General features: G+C 35.3%; 2 protein-coding genes across 5 annotated transcripts; both read left to right on the forward strand.

Annotated features, from left to right (window-relative positions):
- Positions 1–414: 414 nt before the first annotated feature.
- LOC144421026 (solute carrier family 22 member 15-like) lies at positions 415–5,785 on the forward strand. 4 transcript variants are annotated; one of them, XR_013474880.1, is made up of 12 exons: positions 415–597; positions 802–906; positions 1,146–1,217; positions 1,288–1,452; positions 1,603–1,732; positions 2,034–2,137; positions 2,336–2,395; positions 3,187–3,322; positions 3,536–3,676; positions 4,140–4,225; positions 4,853–5,037; positions 5,542–5,785. XR_013474880.1 is itself a non-coding variant. In XM_078111088.1 (11 exons), the coding sequence occupies exons 3-11, from the start codon at positions 1,151–1,153 to the stop codon at positions 4,924–4,926; spliced, it is 963 nt and encodes a 320-aa protein (XP_077967214.1). In that variant the 5' UTR covers positions 415–597; positions 802–906; positions 1,146–1,150; the 3' UTR covers positions 4,927–5,367. The 4 variants fall into 4 exon arrangements, 1 of the variants encoding a protein (XP_077967214.1); XR_013474881.1 differs by lacking the exon at positions 1,288–1,452; XM_078111088.1 differs by lacking the exon at positions 5,542–5,785 and having other exon boundaries at positions 4,853–5,367.
- A 3,800-nt stretch (positions 5,786–9,585) lies between these two features.
- Positions 9,586–14,264, forward strand: LOC120342718 (transducin beta-like protein 2). The gene is made up of 9 exons (XM_039411680.2): positions 9,586–9,755; positions 10,369–10,493; positions 10,682–10,863; positions 11,307–11,423; positions 11,855–12,025; positions 12,244–12,396; positions 12,627–12,841; positions 13,097–13,193; positions 13,528–14,264. The coding sequence occupies exons 1-9, from the start codon at positions 9,638–9,640 to the stop codon at positions 13,706–13,708; spliced, it is 1,359 nt and encodes a 452-aa protein (XP_039267614.2). The 5' UTR covers positions 9,586–9,637; the 3' UTR covers positions 13,709–14,264.
- Positions 14,265–16,643: the final 2,379 nt, after the last annotated feature.

Here is a 16,643-nt window from a genome sequence, read left to right on the forward strand (position 1 = left end):
GTATCGCTTCAAAATATATTTAAATTCCCCGTATAGTAATACCACGTACAAAGTTATTGGGTCGTCATATCGCCAGCGGCTTATTACAGAAAATTAATCAAAAGAATTTGTTGGCGTTATAAGAACCGAATCTAGACGAGATAGCAACTGAGAAATTATGTAAATATTTTAAATCTCCAAAATATTGAATGTGCTAAAAGGCGACCAACAAAAATCTTAACGTTTCACTGTCATTGTAATGATCAGATAAATTGATAGAGTATTCGTGGAGGTATTAGCAACTGAAGTTGAAAAGATTTTTCATACCAGCTAAGATAGCAAAAATATCATTATAGATATGTTGAAATAGTATGCAGTACAAAATTGCACTATACTATAAATGTTATCTTCATTTACCTTCAGGTTTAATTTCAAACTCTGGTGCTGAAACCTTGCCATGTATATGCAGACATAAAGGCAGTTAAGAGTGATAAAATTGATACTATAAATACTAATATATATATTTGATGAATAATATTGATGAGACTCTTAATAATGAAGTGGGGTCGGTCTCCAGTCGAGCGTATATTTTCTCTCTTCGTTGGCTTTCCTTTTTCGGTAAGAAAAATATAGTCATTTGCGAATAGCTGTAAGATTTTCAATTGAGACTTCAATAACTTAAATCTAACAAAGCATTGCATAATTAGTAGCAAGTATTGGCAAAAATATAGAATCGTATATATACTAAACAATACAAAATCGCATAGTAATGAATAATTTAAACAAAAATCTGACAAAGTATAATTATTTTTTATTATTTAGTTGTCGAAACCCCCTGATGTGATTTTATTGGTGTTTTCTGCTGCGCCGTCGACAGTCTTTGATGACAATCCACACGCTCAGGGCGCAGAAATCATTGTGTCCAAGGTAACGTAGTTTCATTTTATTAAGTGAACAATCTAGGGATTTCCCGTTTTTTTTTTATATACATTGATTTAGTAATTCACGTATTTTGGGATCATGTTATGTAAAATTTGATTTTCAACTAATATTCGAAATCACTATAGTTAGTCGTTATGCTTTCTTTATTGCAAAAATACTTTGGTGGGATTTAACTGAAGATCGCAGTTGGATACCAGGCTTCCTTCAATCAATTTTTTACGTAGGTTTTATGCCTGGGACTATCGTTTTTGGACAATTATCCGATCGCTATGGAAGAAAGAAAATTTCGGTTATAGGTGAGAAAATTTATTTGCGACTTCTGCGATTTTAAAGTAATTAAAAAGAGCATTTGAAATATATTTTCAGGATACATATTAGTTCTGATATTTCAAGTTATCAGTGGATTTTGTCAAAATTGGCAACAATTTGCAGTATGTAGAGCTATATCAGGCTTCCTTGTTGGCGGTTTAAGTGTTGTGACAACTATACTTATACAAGAAACTACGGGATCGAAGCTTTGGGTCCTGAACGGTGAGTACAAATGACTCCAATTCCGTTTACTGGTACAACAGGAATTGCTTATATGACTTTCATATGATTTTAATCCAAAATGAATAAATAATAATTGCGAAAACCAATAAGCTCGACAACAGCTATAGGACTGAATGAATCTATTTTCAGGTGCTCTCGGTGCAATAGGATTCACCGCAAATATGTTAGCGTTTCTATGGGTTGCCTATCTTTATCCTAGTTGGAGACAAATGTATTTTATTACAACGATACCTGGAATTCTTGGATTTGTTTTTTTATAGTAAGTGAAAAAATACGTTAGTGAATATATTTGAAGATATAAATTGCATTTTCTCAATATTGATAAAATATGGCAAAGTCCGAGGGAAAGCGAATGGATCTCAAGCTTTCATATCGAGGATGTTTAATTTTTTGTATTATTTAACGATGGTGAATTGGATATAGCATTGTGAAATATTTATATATCCCGTGCTAGTTCTGTCGAAATGCCAATATTTTCAATACTGCTAGTCCATACATTAGTAAAGTTTAAGTGCATATTACATGAAATTGATGCAGAAATTTAGCTTAACACCTTTCAGCATTGTCCCAGAGTCGCCGCGTTGGCTGTTGTCTCGCGGTAAACCAGACAGCGCAGAAGAAGTGATGCAAAAACTATCAAGGTGGAATGGATCGCCTCACACAGGTATTTTATATTATATATATATATATATGTGATTATGAACAAATATTTTGGATGCCCGCAAATTTGAATATCACTCAAAGATATTTGCTTACGAAAAACAAAAAGTAAATCACATGTGTAATTGCTGATACGTAAATTCTCCTATAATATGATTCTAATATTTCAATAACGCTTGATAATTATTATTAATATATTAAGAATATGCTCTTCTGCCGGGGAACGCGAAAGAACGCCAAGATGAGGGACATCAAAATGAAAGTACGTATCTATCAAACGCGGATTAAATAATTCTAGATATACGTTTTTTTTAAAACATTCTCACAAATGAAATTCACAAACACAGAATCTTCTAACCAGCTTCAGAAGATTTTAGAACAGCTATCTTGCCAATGTCGACATCAATAGAGATGAAAACGTCAATGAAGGCACGGGATGAAATTATTTTAAACTCGTTTTAAATACCGTTCCTGGATGAAGTCAGATCTAGATGAACACTTGAATGAATGTCAAGATATTATATTTTTAACTTCCCAAAAGAAACATTTACATCATAGGACAGAATTGCTGAACAGTTGCAAATGTAGGGATTAAACAGAATCCCCAGGATTGACTGACCAGAGTGTCGTTGACCTACTCTGACTCGTAATCTTAAGCCCACGCTTTACCTCTCAACACCCACGCGAATGAATAGACGTTAAAACCTCTATTTGATTTCATTCGTAGTTTTTCACGATATACAGAATACAATTTTAAAACTCCTTAAAACTAGAATCGGCTCACATTGAAAATCTATTGAACGGTATATATGTACGTTGATCAAATAACGAATTAACATTGAAAACGTGACCTCGTGATTCACGCCATGAACAGAAACTCTTATTAATTAACTCTATACGGGTAATTATGTACGTCGTGCGGATGGGATGTGTTTAAAATTTCTGAGAAAATGATATGACACAACGAAGTTGTTCTTGGAAGCTAAAGTTGTGTAACTTGTTCCTACGAAACTTAAAAGTTCCTACTAAACTTTAAAGGTTATATTTCACTAGATCGTCTAATGCTACAACAAAATTATGAATATGCACAACAAGAGCAAGATGCCTCAAGAGACGAGGAAGGCTCAATTATAAATTTGATAAGAAAACCTGTATTGCGATACAGAGCAGCCATTTTAAGTTTACAATGGTATGTATAATTTTGCATAGCTAAAATTGACATAATAACATCCGTAATGTGTATCTATACGATCAATCTAAATGAGAGTTATACCGAAATGAAATAGATTGACCAAATATTGTTCGAGTATTTATATAAAAAAATAGCCATGTGTGAAATCCGTCTTCATTGTATATCCGGTTAGGTTTGTCTATCTTGACTCAAATCACGTTGTATTTTCAGGTTCACCGCAAGTTTTGTATTTTACGGCATAACACTTGGTTCTGGATCTTTTAGTTCAAATTTTTATGTTGCATATTTAATATCGGGATTGAGTCAGCTTCCATCAATACCCTTTACGATTTATCTTATGGAGAGAAGATGGTAAGCCAATACCATAACAGGAAAAAATCTCGAACTCACCATTTGTTTTGAACTTTCCTAAAAATCACGTAGTCAAAATCTGGGACTGACAGGCTGATAACTTGAATGAGTCCACCAAAAAAAAACATCTATTCGTTCTACTGGTAAAAATTAACCTACAAAATAACCGCAAAATAAAGCGAGAATCGTTGAAAGTGAATGAACGAACAGATCATATGACCTTGAAAATGAGTAAAGGCATCGTGGTGAAATTATAAACCGGCCGCGGGATTATATTTATATACTGATATATTTGACTCCATAAAAAATGGCCACATCCATAGAAAATAAGCAGCAAATGCTATATTATTAGTATATAACGCAAGAAATTGAAGAGGTGTTGCTAAGTATACTCAGTTGATTGTATTTGTTCAATTCTTATCCCCATATATATATATAGTTTTAATCGATTTACTCAATACAGGGCTGGTAGAAGACGAACGCTGGTCTGCTTCATGGGTTTAGATGCACTGTGTATGTTCGTCATGTACATCGTTTCCTTCGGCCAAGGTAATTTCAAATATTTACCTGAGAATAGCAACCTTACAAATTTGAAAATATGTTTTTTAATGTAATTACTTGGATGCCTACTGAACAGAACAGTTTTCGTTAAGTCGAAATGATGCTTGCGGACCCACAATAAAGTGCTGTTTACGAAATTCTATAACATAAACAGAATTTCAGGCCAAATAGTCTGTCATGAAAATATACATTTAAAGATTCGAACGAAAGTAAAGTACATAATACATAAAGCGGGGCCTGGTTGGAGCAATTTAATTAACTGCTCTTCCATGGTAAATCCAGTTTTAATTGATCAAATGTATTTTAATTATATAGTGTAAATTTTGTCTCAAATGACTATAATACATACGTATTATAAATTGCTGTAACTGGAAGATAATCTGTTTAACTGGAATTAGCTATAGCCGATTGAATGAATTTTTTTATTTCTCGTTAGACATCGTAAAAATTTTTTGATCTTTCATAGAGCTTCAGCCTTCATAAACCATCCCGTTTCAGTCGACAACAAACCCGACCAAATTATTTTGGTAAAAACAATAATATTACTTTACTAAAATGTAAATCTGGAAATAAATGTAGATAAACAGAAAGATTAAATTACCGTTTTTCATTCAGATCGCTCAAACTACAAATTGACACTTTTGGTTTTCGGAAAACTGGGAATTTGCGGAGCTTTTGATCTTATTTAGATATATACTGCAGAACTCTTTCCAACAGTTGTGAGAAACGTTGGACTGGGCTCAATGTCGTTCTGGGCAAGAGTTGGTGGTGTAATTGCTCCATTTTTAGCAAATCTTGCGGTAAGTTTTTTATGAGAAGTACTATTGTGCAGCATCTGAAAGGTAACGGAACAAATATATCGTTGTCGTTATTATTGGACACGTTTAGTGGACATAACGATCGTTTTGTTGTTATGTTGTTCTTGTTCTTGTTGTTATTTGACACTTTTTGGACACCTAGTGGAAATATTAAAAAACCGCTTTTCTCTTTGATCACTGGACCAATTGCTTTGAAATTTTTAGTGGTTAAAGATGGAATTTTTCTCCAGAAGGCTATTACTTTTATTTATTTCAAATATTTCTGTTAGCTCTGTGAGATTTGTTTTTGTTTGCTATGACGTCACCGAATGTTCTGCGGGCATTGGAAGCCATTTTGTGTCCTACTGTACTGCTTCGCTTGGTGTGAATATATTTGTAGACTGTGATATGACGGAACGGAAACCGTACTGTACTGCGAACAGACGTGTCCATATATTTGGGCGTAGCTCTCTTGTTATCGTTTTGTGATTTCTTTTTCATTTGAAGGTGTTTTCTGGACCGAATGACCCATTTCTTGCCTTTGGTATTGTGGGATTATTGAGCAGTGTTTTTGCTGCTTTCCTCCCTGAAACCCGAGCCAAGTTAATTCCGAACACCTTTGAAGAAGCGGAACTACAAGAAGAAGACAACGACGAAAATAGTTGTAATTCGATAACATGCTAACATTGACTATGTCCTCTACACTAATTGAATATAGTTATTGTGTATCCTCTTGAATAAATTATTGTTTATCGTGTCTTTTCTTATTTTTGTTTTTCGGAATTGAAAAAAACGGCACGATGAACTTTGACTTGACTTTTCATGACGCAAATTAGCCGTTAGAGACAAAAATCAAGTTTTATTCTTCAAACTGCTAACAAGTGCCAACGGCCAACCAAAACAAACGAATATTTAAGGAAATGGGTCAATAACCAAGAGCAGTTGCCCAGCCTTCCCACACAAGCAGACCTGTATCATCAAATAAAACGTACAGGCGGACTACGATAGCAATTTTAATAATAACACGAAAGAAACAGAAGAATACGAAAATTAGATCAAACTGCATTTCAAAGGTCATGTCATGGCTGATTTCGCTATTGCTATGATTTTAAGCAGTACGAGCGCGGCCCCTCAATTTTTCAACTCAAATATAATAATATGGCGCGGCGTTGTGGATCATCATACGCTCGCCACCGCATCTCTGATTACTCTGCGGGATTCGCAGGTTCGAATCCCATGCGGGGATAATTGTGTGCAAGAAGATTGCTGGACTCATCGCGACTTCCTCTACCATCAAATCCATGCTACCGAAAACAAATACCGTAACTAACTAATCCCATACCCGACATGGAATGGTAACCGGACGAGAGGCCGTGGTTCGCCATATGGTTAAGCCGTCTTGTCGACTTTCCTCTCCCCAGGGATAAATATGTAAATCCTATAACAGACCTTCGGAGATCAGATTGGCGAACATTTTATTCCTCATAGACAAGCGGTCGGCAACCTGCGGTTCCTGAGCCGCATGTGGTGTGTTGTTCTTTGGCTCCCGTGAATCAAAGTGGCGGCTACAGCAGATTTTTCTTAGAAGCAGTGGGGATTAGGGTTAGTTCGGATACCTATAATTTTCACTATCCGGATAACGGATATATCCGGGTATTCCGTATTTCAAATATACGGTTAACCGGATAGTTACTGCTGATTTTAGAGAACCGATTTCGCAGGATTTTCGCGGTGAATTGAACGAATACCACCACACAGTTCTGTTGTAAATACTCAATTATACAATTTAAGCTCAGTAGTCGTACCGATGTACAGCGGAATAATAAAATGAAACATTTTTTGAAAATATTGTGTCCTAATTTTTTTTTCCCCAACTGCTAAGTTATTTTCCCTATTCAAATAATATGTAAAGATTTATATTATTTCTACTTTATTGTAAAGTTTTTTAAAAGTTTCTTTTTGTGTCTAGAGCCTCTTTTCTTTAAATTTTGACTCGTACTAAATTTTAGTGTCGCAGACTCACAATGATCATTTCTGATCATCCGCACCTTCCTATCAATTGCAATGAAATTTAATATTGTCATGTATAGTATTTTGTTTTCTATAATATTTGGTGATTTCTTGCACGCCATATTAAACTTTGTTAATATATACCACAAGAGCATACATATAAATGAAATCATGAACACAAAAAATCGTGCATTTCGAACATTTTATTTCGGTGAGAGAAGTATCCAAAAAATAGAATATAGGGGGAACAAATTCCGTGAAGTGTATAGGAAAATATAAGTCATTTGAACAAAAATTTTAATAACAAAGCAAATTGATGATTATGAAAAAACCGAAGTGGTCAGAAATTTCTTCTAATTTGAAAACTTCACTTATTTAACATGTCGCTGTAAATATTCTCACGTTTGTACTAATTAGGCAACAACTTTAAATCTATTTCCATTCGAATACCTTTTAAACTAAATTAACAGAGCCAAAACAATGCTGCGCCAGTTTTTGAACAACTTTACTTACCACCCTAAATGAGTAAACGAAAAACATGACACGATACAGAGTCTGTCACATTAATCTTTTCCGAAATATTATAGACCATTTTGCAAACAAATTTGTTTGTGAAAGTTCCATGAAAACCATAAATGTAATAACAGCCTTTCCTCCTCATTTTGAAATTTTCGAAAACGTCACTAATAAAGGCGGTCGAATTTTACAGGCTAATTGTGTTATCATCGCCGATCGTTTTCTTCCGCATCGCGTTATTGTTTGGGGAATTAACATCGGCATTATGCCAGTTTTAATTTGAAAAGAAGTTACATCCCGTGAAAAGTTACCCTTGTTGTAAATTCAGTAAATACGATTATTACGAAATTTTGGCCATTCAACAGCGCCTAAAATAGAGTCTTGTTTTATCTATCACTGGCTCATAAATCAAGAGTCGTGGTATTTTCGTTAGCATTCAATTCCTTATTGTCAGTCAAAAATGTGTGTTTCAGATCTACTCTCTTAAGTCTTAACGATAGATAGATACGACGATAGATAACATACTGCGGCCATTTCAGTTCCGGGCGAAACAAAACAATTATCGGCGTTATATACCGACGAAACTGAACCCGACTTTTCTCCCGAAAATGTTGATATATAACTATAAGCTAATTAATATCTGCATTCATTGTACTAAATAAATTATACTCATTGGAATTGCAATAATAGCTCAAATTTGATGAATTTTCAAGATAGCAAAAATAGGAAATTGGATTTGTTCGTGCAGCTTACCATTTATTTTCATATCTAGAGTAGAAATGCTTTTATTTTAAGGTAAGTCGGGCTCTTCTATACCGCAAATACGCAATAATCACATTTTTCTGCGTGTTTTGTGATGTAATACTATAGTCAAGTTCACTCCAGCATTACACGGATGACTAAAATATGCAGAGTGATGTGGATATAAGTGAATATTATATGCTCTGAGAGATGTCATTGGCCACTAAACAAAAAATATAAAAATCACTAATGCGCATATGCATTATTTATACTGCTCTATTATCCGGTTAACCGTTACAATAATATCCGGTTATCACATAACAAAATACCTCTTGGTTAATCGGTTATCCGGTTAACCGCTATCCGGATAATCCAACCCTAGTTCTCAGCTTGTTCTTTGTAATGTTCCAAACATTGATGGGAATTTTTCACATTTCCAGATATGGTAACCCTAGTGTAAATGTCCATGGGTGCAAATATGCAGATGTCCGTGGGTGCAAATGTATACGGGTGCAAATTTCCTGTGTGCAGTTTACGGGTGCAAAATGCAAATGTGCTGTCACTCTCTCGCACATAATTATCCCCGCATACAGGCATAGGATTCCAACCACACCTCAATGATTCCAACCTGCGAACACAGACGCAAGGTAATCACAGGTTCGCGGCAAGCGATGCGCCACATCACGGAGTCTTCACAGGGAAACCAGTCCAGGCTTAATTTCGTTTGAACTTATCTTCATGCTTTCCGTGCAATGATTCGCTTGAAAATCTTCCATTTTTTGCACCCCAGTTGTACATTTCTAGTCTCGTAGTCAAAATAAATTTTTGTTATCTTGTTTAAAAGTTTCAACAACAATTGTTTCTTGATACCGGCAATTCTGATTCTCGAACACACTCAATTGGCTCGAAGAGCCACGTCCGCATCGAAGGCGGTCGGAATCGGAACCAAAGCGACTACCGTACCGGTACCGTACTGTTTTTTTTTTGTAACGTGGCCACAACGAACCGCTGTATGTATTTATTTGCTTGTCCACATACAGACATATCGTGTTAGGAATTTATATTTATCAACGTATTTTCACATGACCATAAATAAATAATATTTCTACGAAAATTACGGTACAATTTTGTGAGTAAAAGATATCCTGATATCAGGAGTTTGCAAAAATACTGCAATAATCGTCTGCAGATCTGTGAATGAACCTGATGTATGCATGCGGACCGTGCCCACCGCAACCGTCATATTTATGATATTCAATATCATGAAATTAGTCTTGTAACTAGTATTATATATGTTTGTAAGTCTAAATCCTATCCTATCCTAAGTTCAGAAATTATGCAGGAACAAACCCTCAGTTCGTGGAATGTTGTGGCAGCCATAGCCCTTGTCTTTGTTTCTGCCTTTTTAATATGGTTTAAGCAGAGCAGGACTGAAGATAAGAAAGATAATTCAGGTATGAATTTATCAAAGGCTGTAAAGGCCTTTTGGTTGGGCCTACTCAGATTTAAGCCTATTTGAACGTCTGAATGTGTTTCGAGATTCATTCTGTCTTTTATGTTCATATTTATCCCTGAGGCAGAAAAGCCTATTCCTGATGTCTGCCGAAGCACTTCAGTTATACGATCCTGTTGGGGTAAGACAGTAAGAGCCTTGACCATCCAGGGCTGGTCAACCAACCACTTGTGTTATTATTATACATGTATTGTTTTACCAGAAAAAGAATGGGTTCATTGCCCAGAAATGCCCCTTAAACTGTTAAATAAGAAATACTATATAAACAATTCTGGAGATATTTTATACATAACCCCCTTGGCTTGCTTAAAACAAAGACTGAAAGACAAAATTGAAGAATCTGTTCACTATTTTACTAAGTTTCTGTAAATTATTGCATTGTGTATAATTTTATTCTATTTTAAAAAGGGGACTCTGTGCATATTTCTACCTTAGATAAGAGGATGAATAGCTTGATATTTATGTGCTTTTGGTGTTGCTTGTGGCATATTACTGTACTACTTTGTTATGAATGTATTATCTAGTCCTTGACATATTGCATATTCCTGGTTTAGAAGATGATTCGAGACAAGATGTGGGAACAAATAAGTCATCAAAACGTTCTCAGAAATCTTCAACTTCTAAGCAGTTGAAAAAAGCGTTTAACTTTACTCATGATCTTCTTCACACAAGTCTGAAGGTGACTGTTATGTTTTGACTAGTTCTGAAAGGTGACTGTTCAGATTTATTTAGTCTCAAATTTTAGTAGCATAAATATAATGTCCAAATAATAAAAAAAATATCAAATTAAAGAATATAAATAATGAATCACTTAATTTTTAAAAATGAAAGTAATACAAAAAAATATTCTTTTGGGAAATACTATAGGGTCATGCTGGAAATGTACTTGGAGTTCACTTCAGTATCAATGGAAAATATTTTGCTACTGCTGCTGCTGATAGAACTGTTAGGCTATGGAGTGTCAAAGATTTCGGTTTGGGCAACAAATGTGTTCATGTCAATGTTGAACTTGATCATGCCAAGTGTATCCAATTTAGCCCGGATTCCAGGTGGGACAAGTATTATAGCGCTTCATAGTTGAGGATATAGTATCGACGGTCTGGTAGCATTGATGTTCGGCACAGGTTTTTCGGTTTCTTGATAGTCAAAGTGCTCAAAAGTGTACTGACATTTTTACTTTCAGTAATATGGGTAACCAATGTTGTAAACTGTAATGTAATAGATCCGAATTCTCTGTCAAGCTCTGTGCATTGAAAAAAACTTGTAGGAATAAGTTCATCAAAGCTTGTGTAAATTTTGTAACAATATTTGTAAAATAATTCGTTTTATATGTGTTATTCTTGGACATTTTTCTATGGCCTGAGAAGTGTGTTCAGCCCTATTCAAAGCTGTCACTTGGACTGAATATTGCAAGGCTAACGTTTTGTGTGCTGGATGTGTTTGCTTGCATTTTGAATATTTTCAAATTAAGTTGAACGTACTATAATTTCAGGGCATTTGTTGTTGGCTTGGCCAGAGGCAACAATGTCAGAATATTCAGACTTGGTAAGAAGGACGACAGGACAACAATGTGCAATCCTTTGGAAAATGATTTCAAGGATGATTTCAAGTAATCTTAAAGTTCACAAAATTTTCATTTTGTCTTCCGTTGATTGTTTATCAATGTGTAAATGGCACTATAGATGAAAAAGATATATTAAATTACTCGGCGCTCCAGAAGGGTGTGTACCAATATGGAGGTAACTAGTTTTGTTCGCCTACTTTACATTAAGTTGTATAAAGGGACTTAAACCTATGGGCAGGGGGTTCATTCACTTGGCTAACACAGACAGTCCCCGAACTCATAATAGAACTAAAATAAGGAAATTACTACGGAAGTAGCCCACCAATCACTCACTATGCTACTGAATGCAAACAGTATGGAAAAGTCAACTAATACAGAAAGATGATGTAAATTGCAGAATTTGAGGGGATTTGGTGCCGTGTCAGCATTTGGCACTCAGAAATATTATTGTTTTAAAGAAATCATTTATTCTTCAGACAGGAATTGCTCAATATTGGTGTTGGTGCCACATCCAGTGGTGGAAGTTTTGTTATGACTGCATACAAAGACACAACAATCATTGTTCGTGATATTAAAGGAGAAGTTTTAAACACAATCAACACCAACTTGGGAACCAATAATTATGCATGTGTGTCTCCATGTGGCAGGTATATTTTGATTCTCCATATTATATAGAAAACCAAAATAGTATTTAATGCATTTTTAAACATTTACAATTTGATTACCATTTACCACCTAAATTAATGGAAAACCCAAGTAAGGCTATGAATAAATAATCAACACCGCCTCCTAACTTGATGCTATGTGTACTGTCCTCTCTAATTGTTACCAGATAATATTTTTTATTGTATAAATTAACTACTAGGTATGTTGGTGCTTGTGGATGGACTCCAGATGTCAAAGTGTGGGAGGTCAGGTTTACTAAGACTGGGACATATAAGGATGTTGTTCGGGCATTCGAGTTGAAGGGACACAAATCATCAGTATGGTCCTTTGCTTTCAACAATGATTCAACAAGGTATATCGTTATTATTATATGACTTATCGATGTAAATATAAGTTCACATTAGAGCTGCTAAGGCACTTGTCATTCTAGAAAAATTCTTTTATTTTCGTAGACTTCAAGTTGAATCTGCAATCCATATCTAATTAGGACTGGTAGAGACCCATAGTGCTGATTTATACGAATACAAAATACATTTTTAAAATAAAAGCTCATGGATTTACCCTTTTTTCTCATATTTTTAGGATGATCACTGTTTCCAAAAAAGGAATGTGGAGGTTCTATGACACTGATATAGAATATGAAAAAGGACAAGAGCCATGTTTGTTAAAGGAAGGCTTGTTCAATGTTGGCGACATTTCACCAGCCGATAATTTCTGTTTTACTTCTCTCTCATATGATGGTAATGTTGCTGCAATTGCATCATTAAATAGTTTTTGCGTTTTGTCAACTAGAACAGGTGAGTTATACATGTTTTCAAATTTTCCAAGTATGAATCTCTGGTATATATTTAATCAGTTTAATATTTTAGCAAGTCTGCCTTGATGTAGTCAAAATTTTTTATCCAATATAATTTGGCACTCATTTCATCATGTGAAATGGAAGCCTTATCATTTTAGTATGGGTTTCGCACTGTAGTCATTCCTTATCTGTGAAGTATCTAATCTCAACATCTTGAGTATACCATGTCAATATGTGCGTTATTTTAAACTAGGTGATATTGATCAGCAGTTTAAGGAAGTTCATTCTGAGTTGATAACCGCACTGGCATTCGATATTGGAGGAAAGTTTGTTATTTCTGCTGGGGACAGGTACATAATTTTCTTCCTATACATGTTCAATACTAACCAGCTGAGAGATGTAAAAAAGTAGTGAAAAAACTGGGGGTTTTATTTTTACAGCATGTTTTACAATTACTCCTTATGTCACTGGAGCTGAGCAGTCACCTGGAAAGGCTGTTACTGCTTTTCAGAAGGACTAGGAATAGATTAACCAATTCAGTGAGATGGTGGGCATGTAGATGGACTAAAAATATTTCAATTTTTCACCCAGGATGGCAACATAGGTCCAATGCTTTACCCATCACATTGCATTTTTGTTTTCCACACATAAAATGTACATTCTGTTTTTATTTATTTGTGCCAGACATGTCCGGGTATTCCATAACATCCTCGGATATAAAGAAAGTATTGAAGTGCTGAGAGAAACTCTTCGAAAACACCCGCCAAGTTCTGCAACTCGAGAGAGATTGGAGACTCAAATCAAACTTAAGCAATCTGAACTAGATAAAATTTTATTGACGACACAAGAAAAATCTGATTCTTAATGATGTGCAAGTGGATGAAGGGCGCAACCCAGGCATATAATTTTTGTTCTGATTGTTATATGAGGAAGATCATAAAATTTGATTCAGTTTTTGGTGTTGCTAGAAAGATGTATTGTCAGATTTTATGTAACTAGGTAGTTGTATTACATTAGTTCATTTCTCTTTGATTTAATACCGAAACACCACAAGCAAGGTCAATATTGACTATACTCCTGACTTTGGGTTAGTTTTATTATCAATGTGAACATTAAGCTGAACTTCTTTTGACACCGATGTGCGTCTGCCCTGAATTTATAGCTCTTAAACATTTTATTGGGCATTAGTCTGATATGGAAACTTAAAAGTTGAATACTCTGTAACTCCAATAGTATGATCAATCAATTCCTAATTACCTTATTCCTCATTAGGTTGTTTTGGTGCATTATGAACAATTGCTAGTTGCTTTCTAGAGTTAGTCTATGTGATGTTGTATTTATGTCAATCCAGTTGAAACAAAATACCTTATTAACTTTGCAAATGTTGAAGATGAAAAAGTGCAATGAAGCAACACGTGTTATTTTCAAGTATTGGTACCGGTACCGGTACCGTCTTTAAATCATTAACTTTTGCCTTTAGCTCAAAAGGTTATTGGGTAGCTTTTTGGTCATTGCTAGATGTCACTAGAGTGTTACAACTGGTCGCTAGTAATGTTACAACTGAACGGTAGAAGAGTTATCTTTGCACAATTTCTTGACCGAAGGGTAGAGGCGGTGCAGTTTAGTAACTACGGTTCCATTACATTTGAACCCACGTACATTTGAACCCATGACAATTGCACCTGTATGCTATTGCACCTATGGAATTTTTTTTGTTTCACGGATAGTTAAACCCATACTAACCCTAACCCATGGGTTTTAGCACCCGCATATAGATTGAACCCGTGGATATACGCATGGGTTCAAATGTACATGGGTTCAAATGTACGGTCACCAGTAACTACGACTTGGTAGGTAGAGCTTAGCCTTAGACAGTAAGTGTATGGTCTTCGCAGCTAGTTCAAACGAAATCTACCGTAGTTTGTTTGCTCCGGTCTCATCGCACACCAAACATTTACCGCGACTACGCCACTCGTTAAAAAAGCTGACCGTCCGTCGGATAATGTTTTTCTGTGGTTCAGAATACGATGCGATTCTATATAAATTTAATTGGGTCAATAGTTCCAACGATTTTTGCCAATATAAGATCACTGCTACTGTAAAGTATGCCAAGGCAATCTGCTAACTTGAAAATGCGTTGTAAACTGACCGATTATATTAAGTTTTGATTCGTATTCAAGAGCTGCCATAGAATAAAAAATTGATTGAATACATTTACATTAGTTATTGGGAAGGTAAACTCTGTGACTGTGGTCCAGCTTCCAACTTGGCATGATACATGGCATTGGCGCACAAAATTTCGCCGATTTAGAGTTTCTAACATAGCGTGTTTCATCTTTCCAGGGCTCCCTTAAAATGTATGGTGTTTTTTTGTTTTACCTTCAGCTTTTACTAGCACTGTTTTCACCCTGGAGTTAGAGTAGCGCAGTTTCTCCTTTAACTTTTCAGATAATCGCGTCGGTATGGAAATCCGCGTGTGAAGTAAGGGAAGTGAACAAGCGATGACTTAGTATTTTTAGCATGGTATGCAAGATATCCGTATCGGCAAACGTAGGGTATATATATATGGATCCCACTTCATTGTCCAAACTTGTATATAACTTAGCTTATCTTCTTCTCAATTTTGTCATGTAAATTGTAAGGCAACATTTCAACATAGTGCGCCAACCCATCTTTTCTACAAACCGTTAGTGTACAACCAAAATCAATCTTTGCGCACTTGTTTCGTATGCCATACTATTTCGACCATTTGTCGAATGTACATCTTCATACATCAGCAGCCTTTACTTACTTGTGATCGCATGATTTTATTTGGATTCACAAACTGCGCAACTAAATTTCCTTTTTGGATCGTTCTGTGTACAATCGTTGGCCCAATGGTAAATCGAGCGCCAGACATCACAACAACCCACTGAACCATCTTTTGTAAATGAATTCATTTTTCAGGAGACAATGTTTTCATGTAGCGAAATATTTCTTTTTCGGTACTTGGAGTATTTCATTTTCACTTAAACATGAAACTTGTCCAAAAAATTCTTTCATGATAGGATTACCTACCGCAGTTTCTGGTTGCTGTCCAAACTAATCTTTTATTATGTCGACTCATTTAGCACCGTCGAAAAGTTTATATGCCGAGATATAATCTGTCAAAGGCATCTCAATTTTTTTTCGACTTTGTATACAACCTCTTAAATCACGAAAAATAATCTCGGTCATTCTCGCTACGTTCTCTTTTGTTTGAAATGTATGGCACGCATCATATGCATGATCAACTTTGTATTCTCAAAAATGTCGCCCAATTTCTCCAGCAGAGTCGACTTCTTGTTATTTTTTTGTTTTCTGTTGTGCATCAATCTCCATATCACTTTCGTCTTTCCAACCAATCATATAAAAAAATAGCGATTGCCGTTTATGATTCGGGAGATGCCTTACCGGTGTCCACAAGGACACTTCATTTTTCCAATGTAAGGATTGCTATGTTTGAAACTAGGAGCATTTTTGTGTCTTTTTTCATAACTTGTTTTCCTCTTCTACAATTCGCCACAAAAAGTTAGAATTAGGTATTGATTTTGATCGTATGTGCTCATCCGTGGACGAAAAGGTTGAAAGAATTGACAACGAGAACGAAATGTTATTAGTTGCGAGAATTTGTGGCACCAACTGCATAGTCTACACTCTACATTACTGGCATCGGAGAGTTTTAACCATTTACGTAACTTATGATATCATAATTATCACAAACGTTGAAAATATAACTCGTGATCTCTAGGAATGAATGGACATTTTACGTGATCGACTTG

Source organism: Styela clava, chromosome 3 (assembly GCF_964204865.1).
Source record: "Styela clava chromosome 3, kaStyClav1.hap1.2, whole genome shotgun sequence".
Taxonomy (NCBI): domain Eukaryota; kingdom Metazoa; phylum Chordata; class Ascidiacea; order Stolidobranchia; family Styelidae; genus Styela; species Styela clava.

What these genes read in the sequence shown, in the direction of transcription:
- LOC144421026 (XM_078111088.1), top strand. Translation starts at nt 1,151, where the DNA reads ATGCCTGGGACTATCGTTTTTGGACAATTATCCGATCGCTATGGAAGA. An exon ending in GAATGGATCGCCTCACACAG is followed by an intron (nt 2,138 to 2,335) that starts GTATTTTATATT and finishes TAATATATTAAG; the next exon opens with AATATGCTCTTCTGCCGGGG. An exon ending in GCCATTTTAAGTTTACAATG is followed by an intron (nt 3,323 to 3,535) that starts GTATGTATAATT and finishes TTGTATTTTCAG; the next exon opens with GTTCACCGCAAGTTTTGTAT.
- LOC120342718 (XM_039411680.2), top strand. Translation starts at nt 9,638, where the DNA reads ATGCAGGAACAAACCCTCAGTTCGTGGAATGTTGTGGCAGCCATAGCC. An exon ending in CAATTTAGCCCGGATTCCAG is followed by an intron (nt 10,864 to 11,306) that starts GTGGGACAAGTA and finishes CTATAATTTCAG; the next exon opens with GGCATTTGTTGTTGGCTTGG. An exon ending in CGTTTTGTCAACTAGAACAG is followed by an intron (nt 12,842 to 13,096) that starts GTGAGTTATACA and finishes ATTTTAAACTAG; the next exon opens with GTGATATTGATCAGCAGTTT.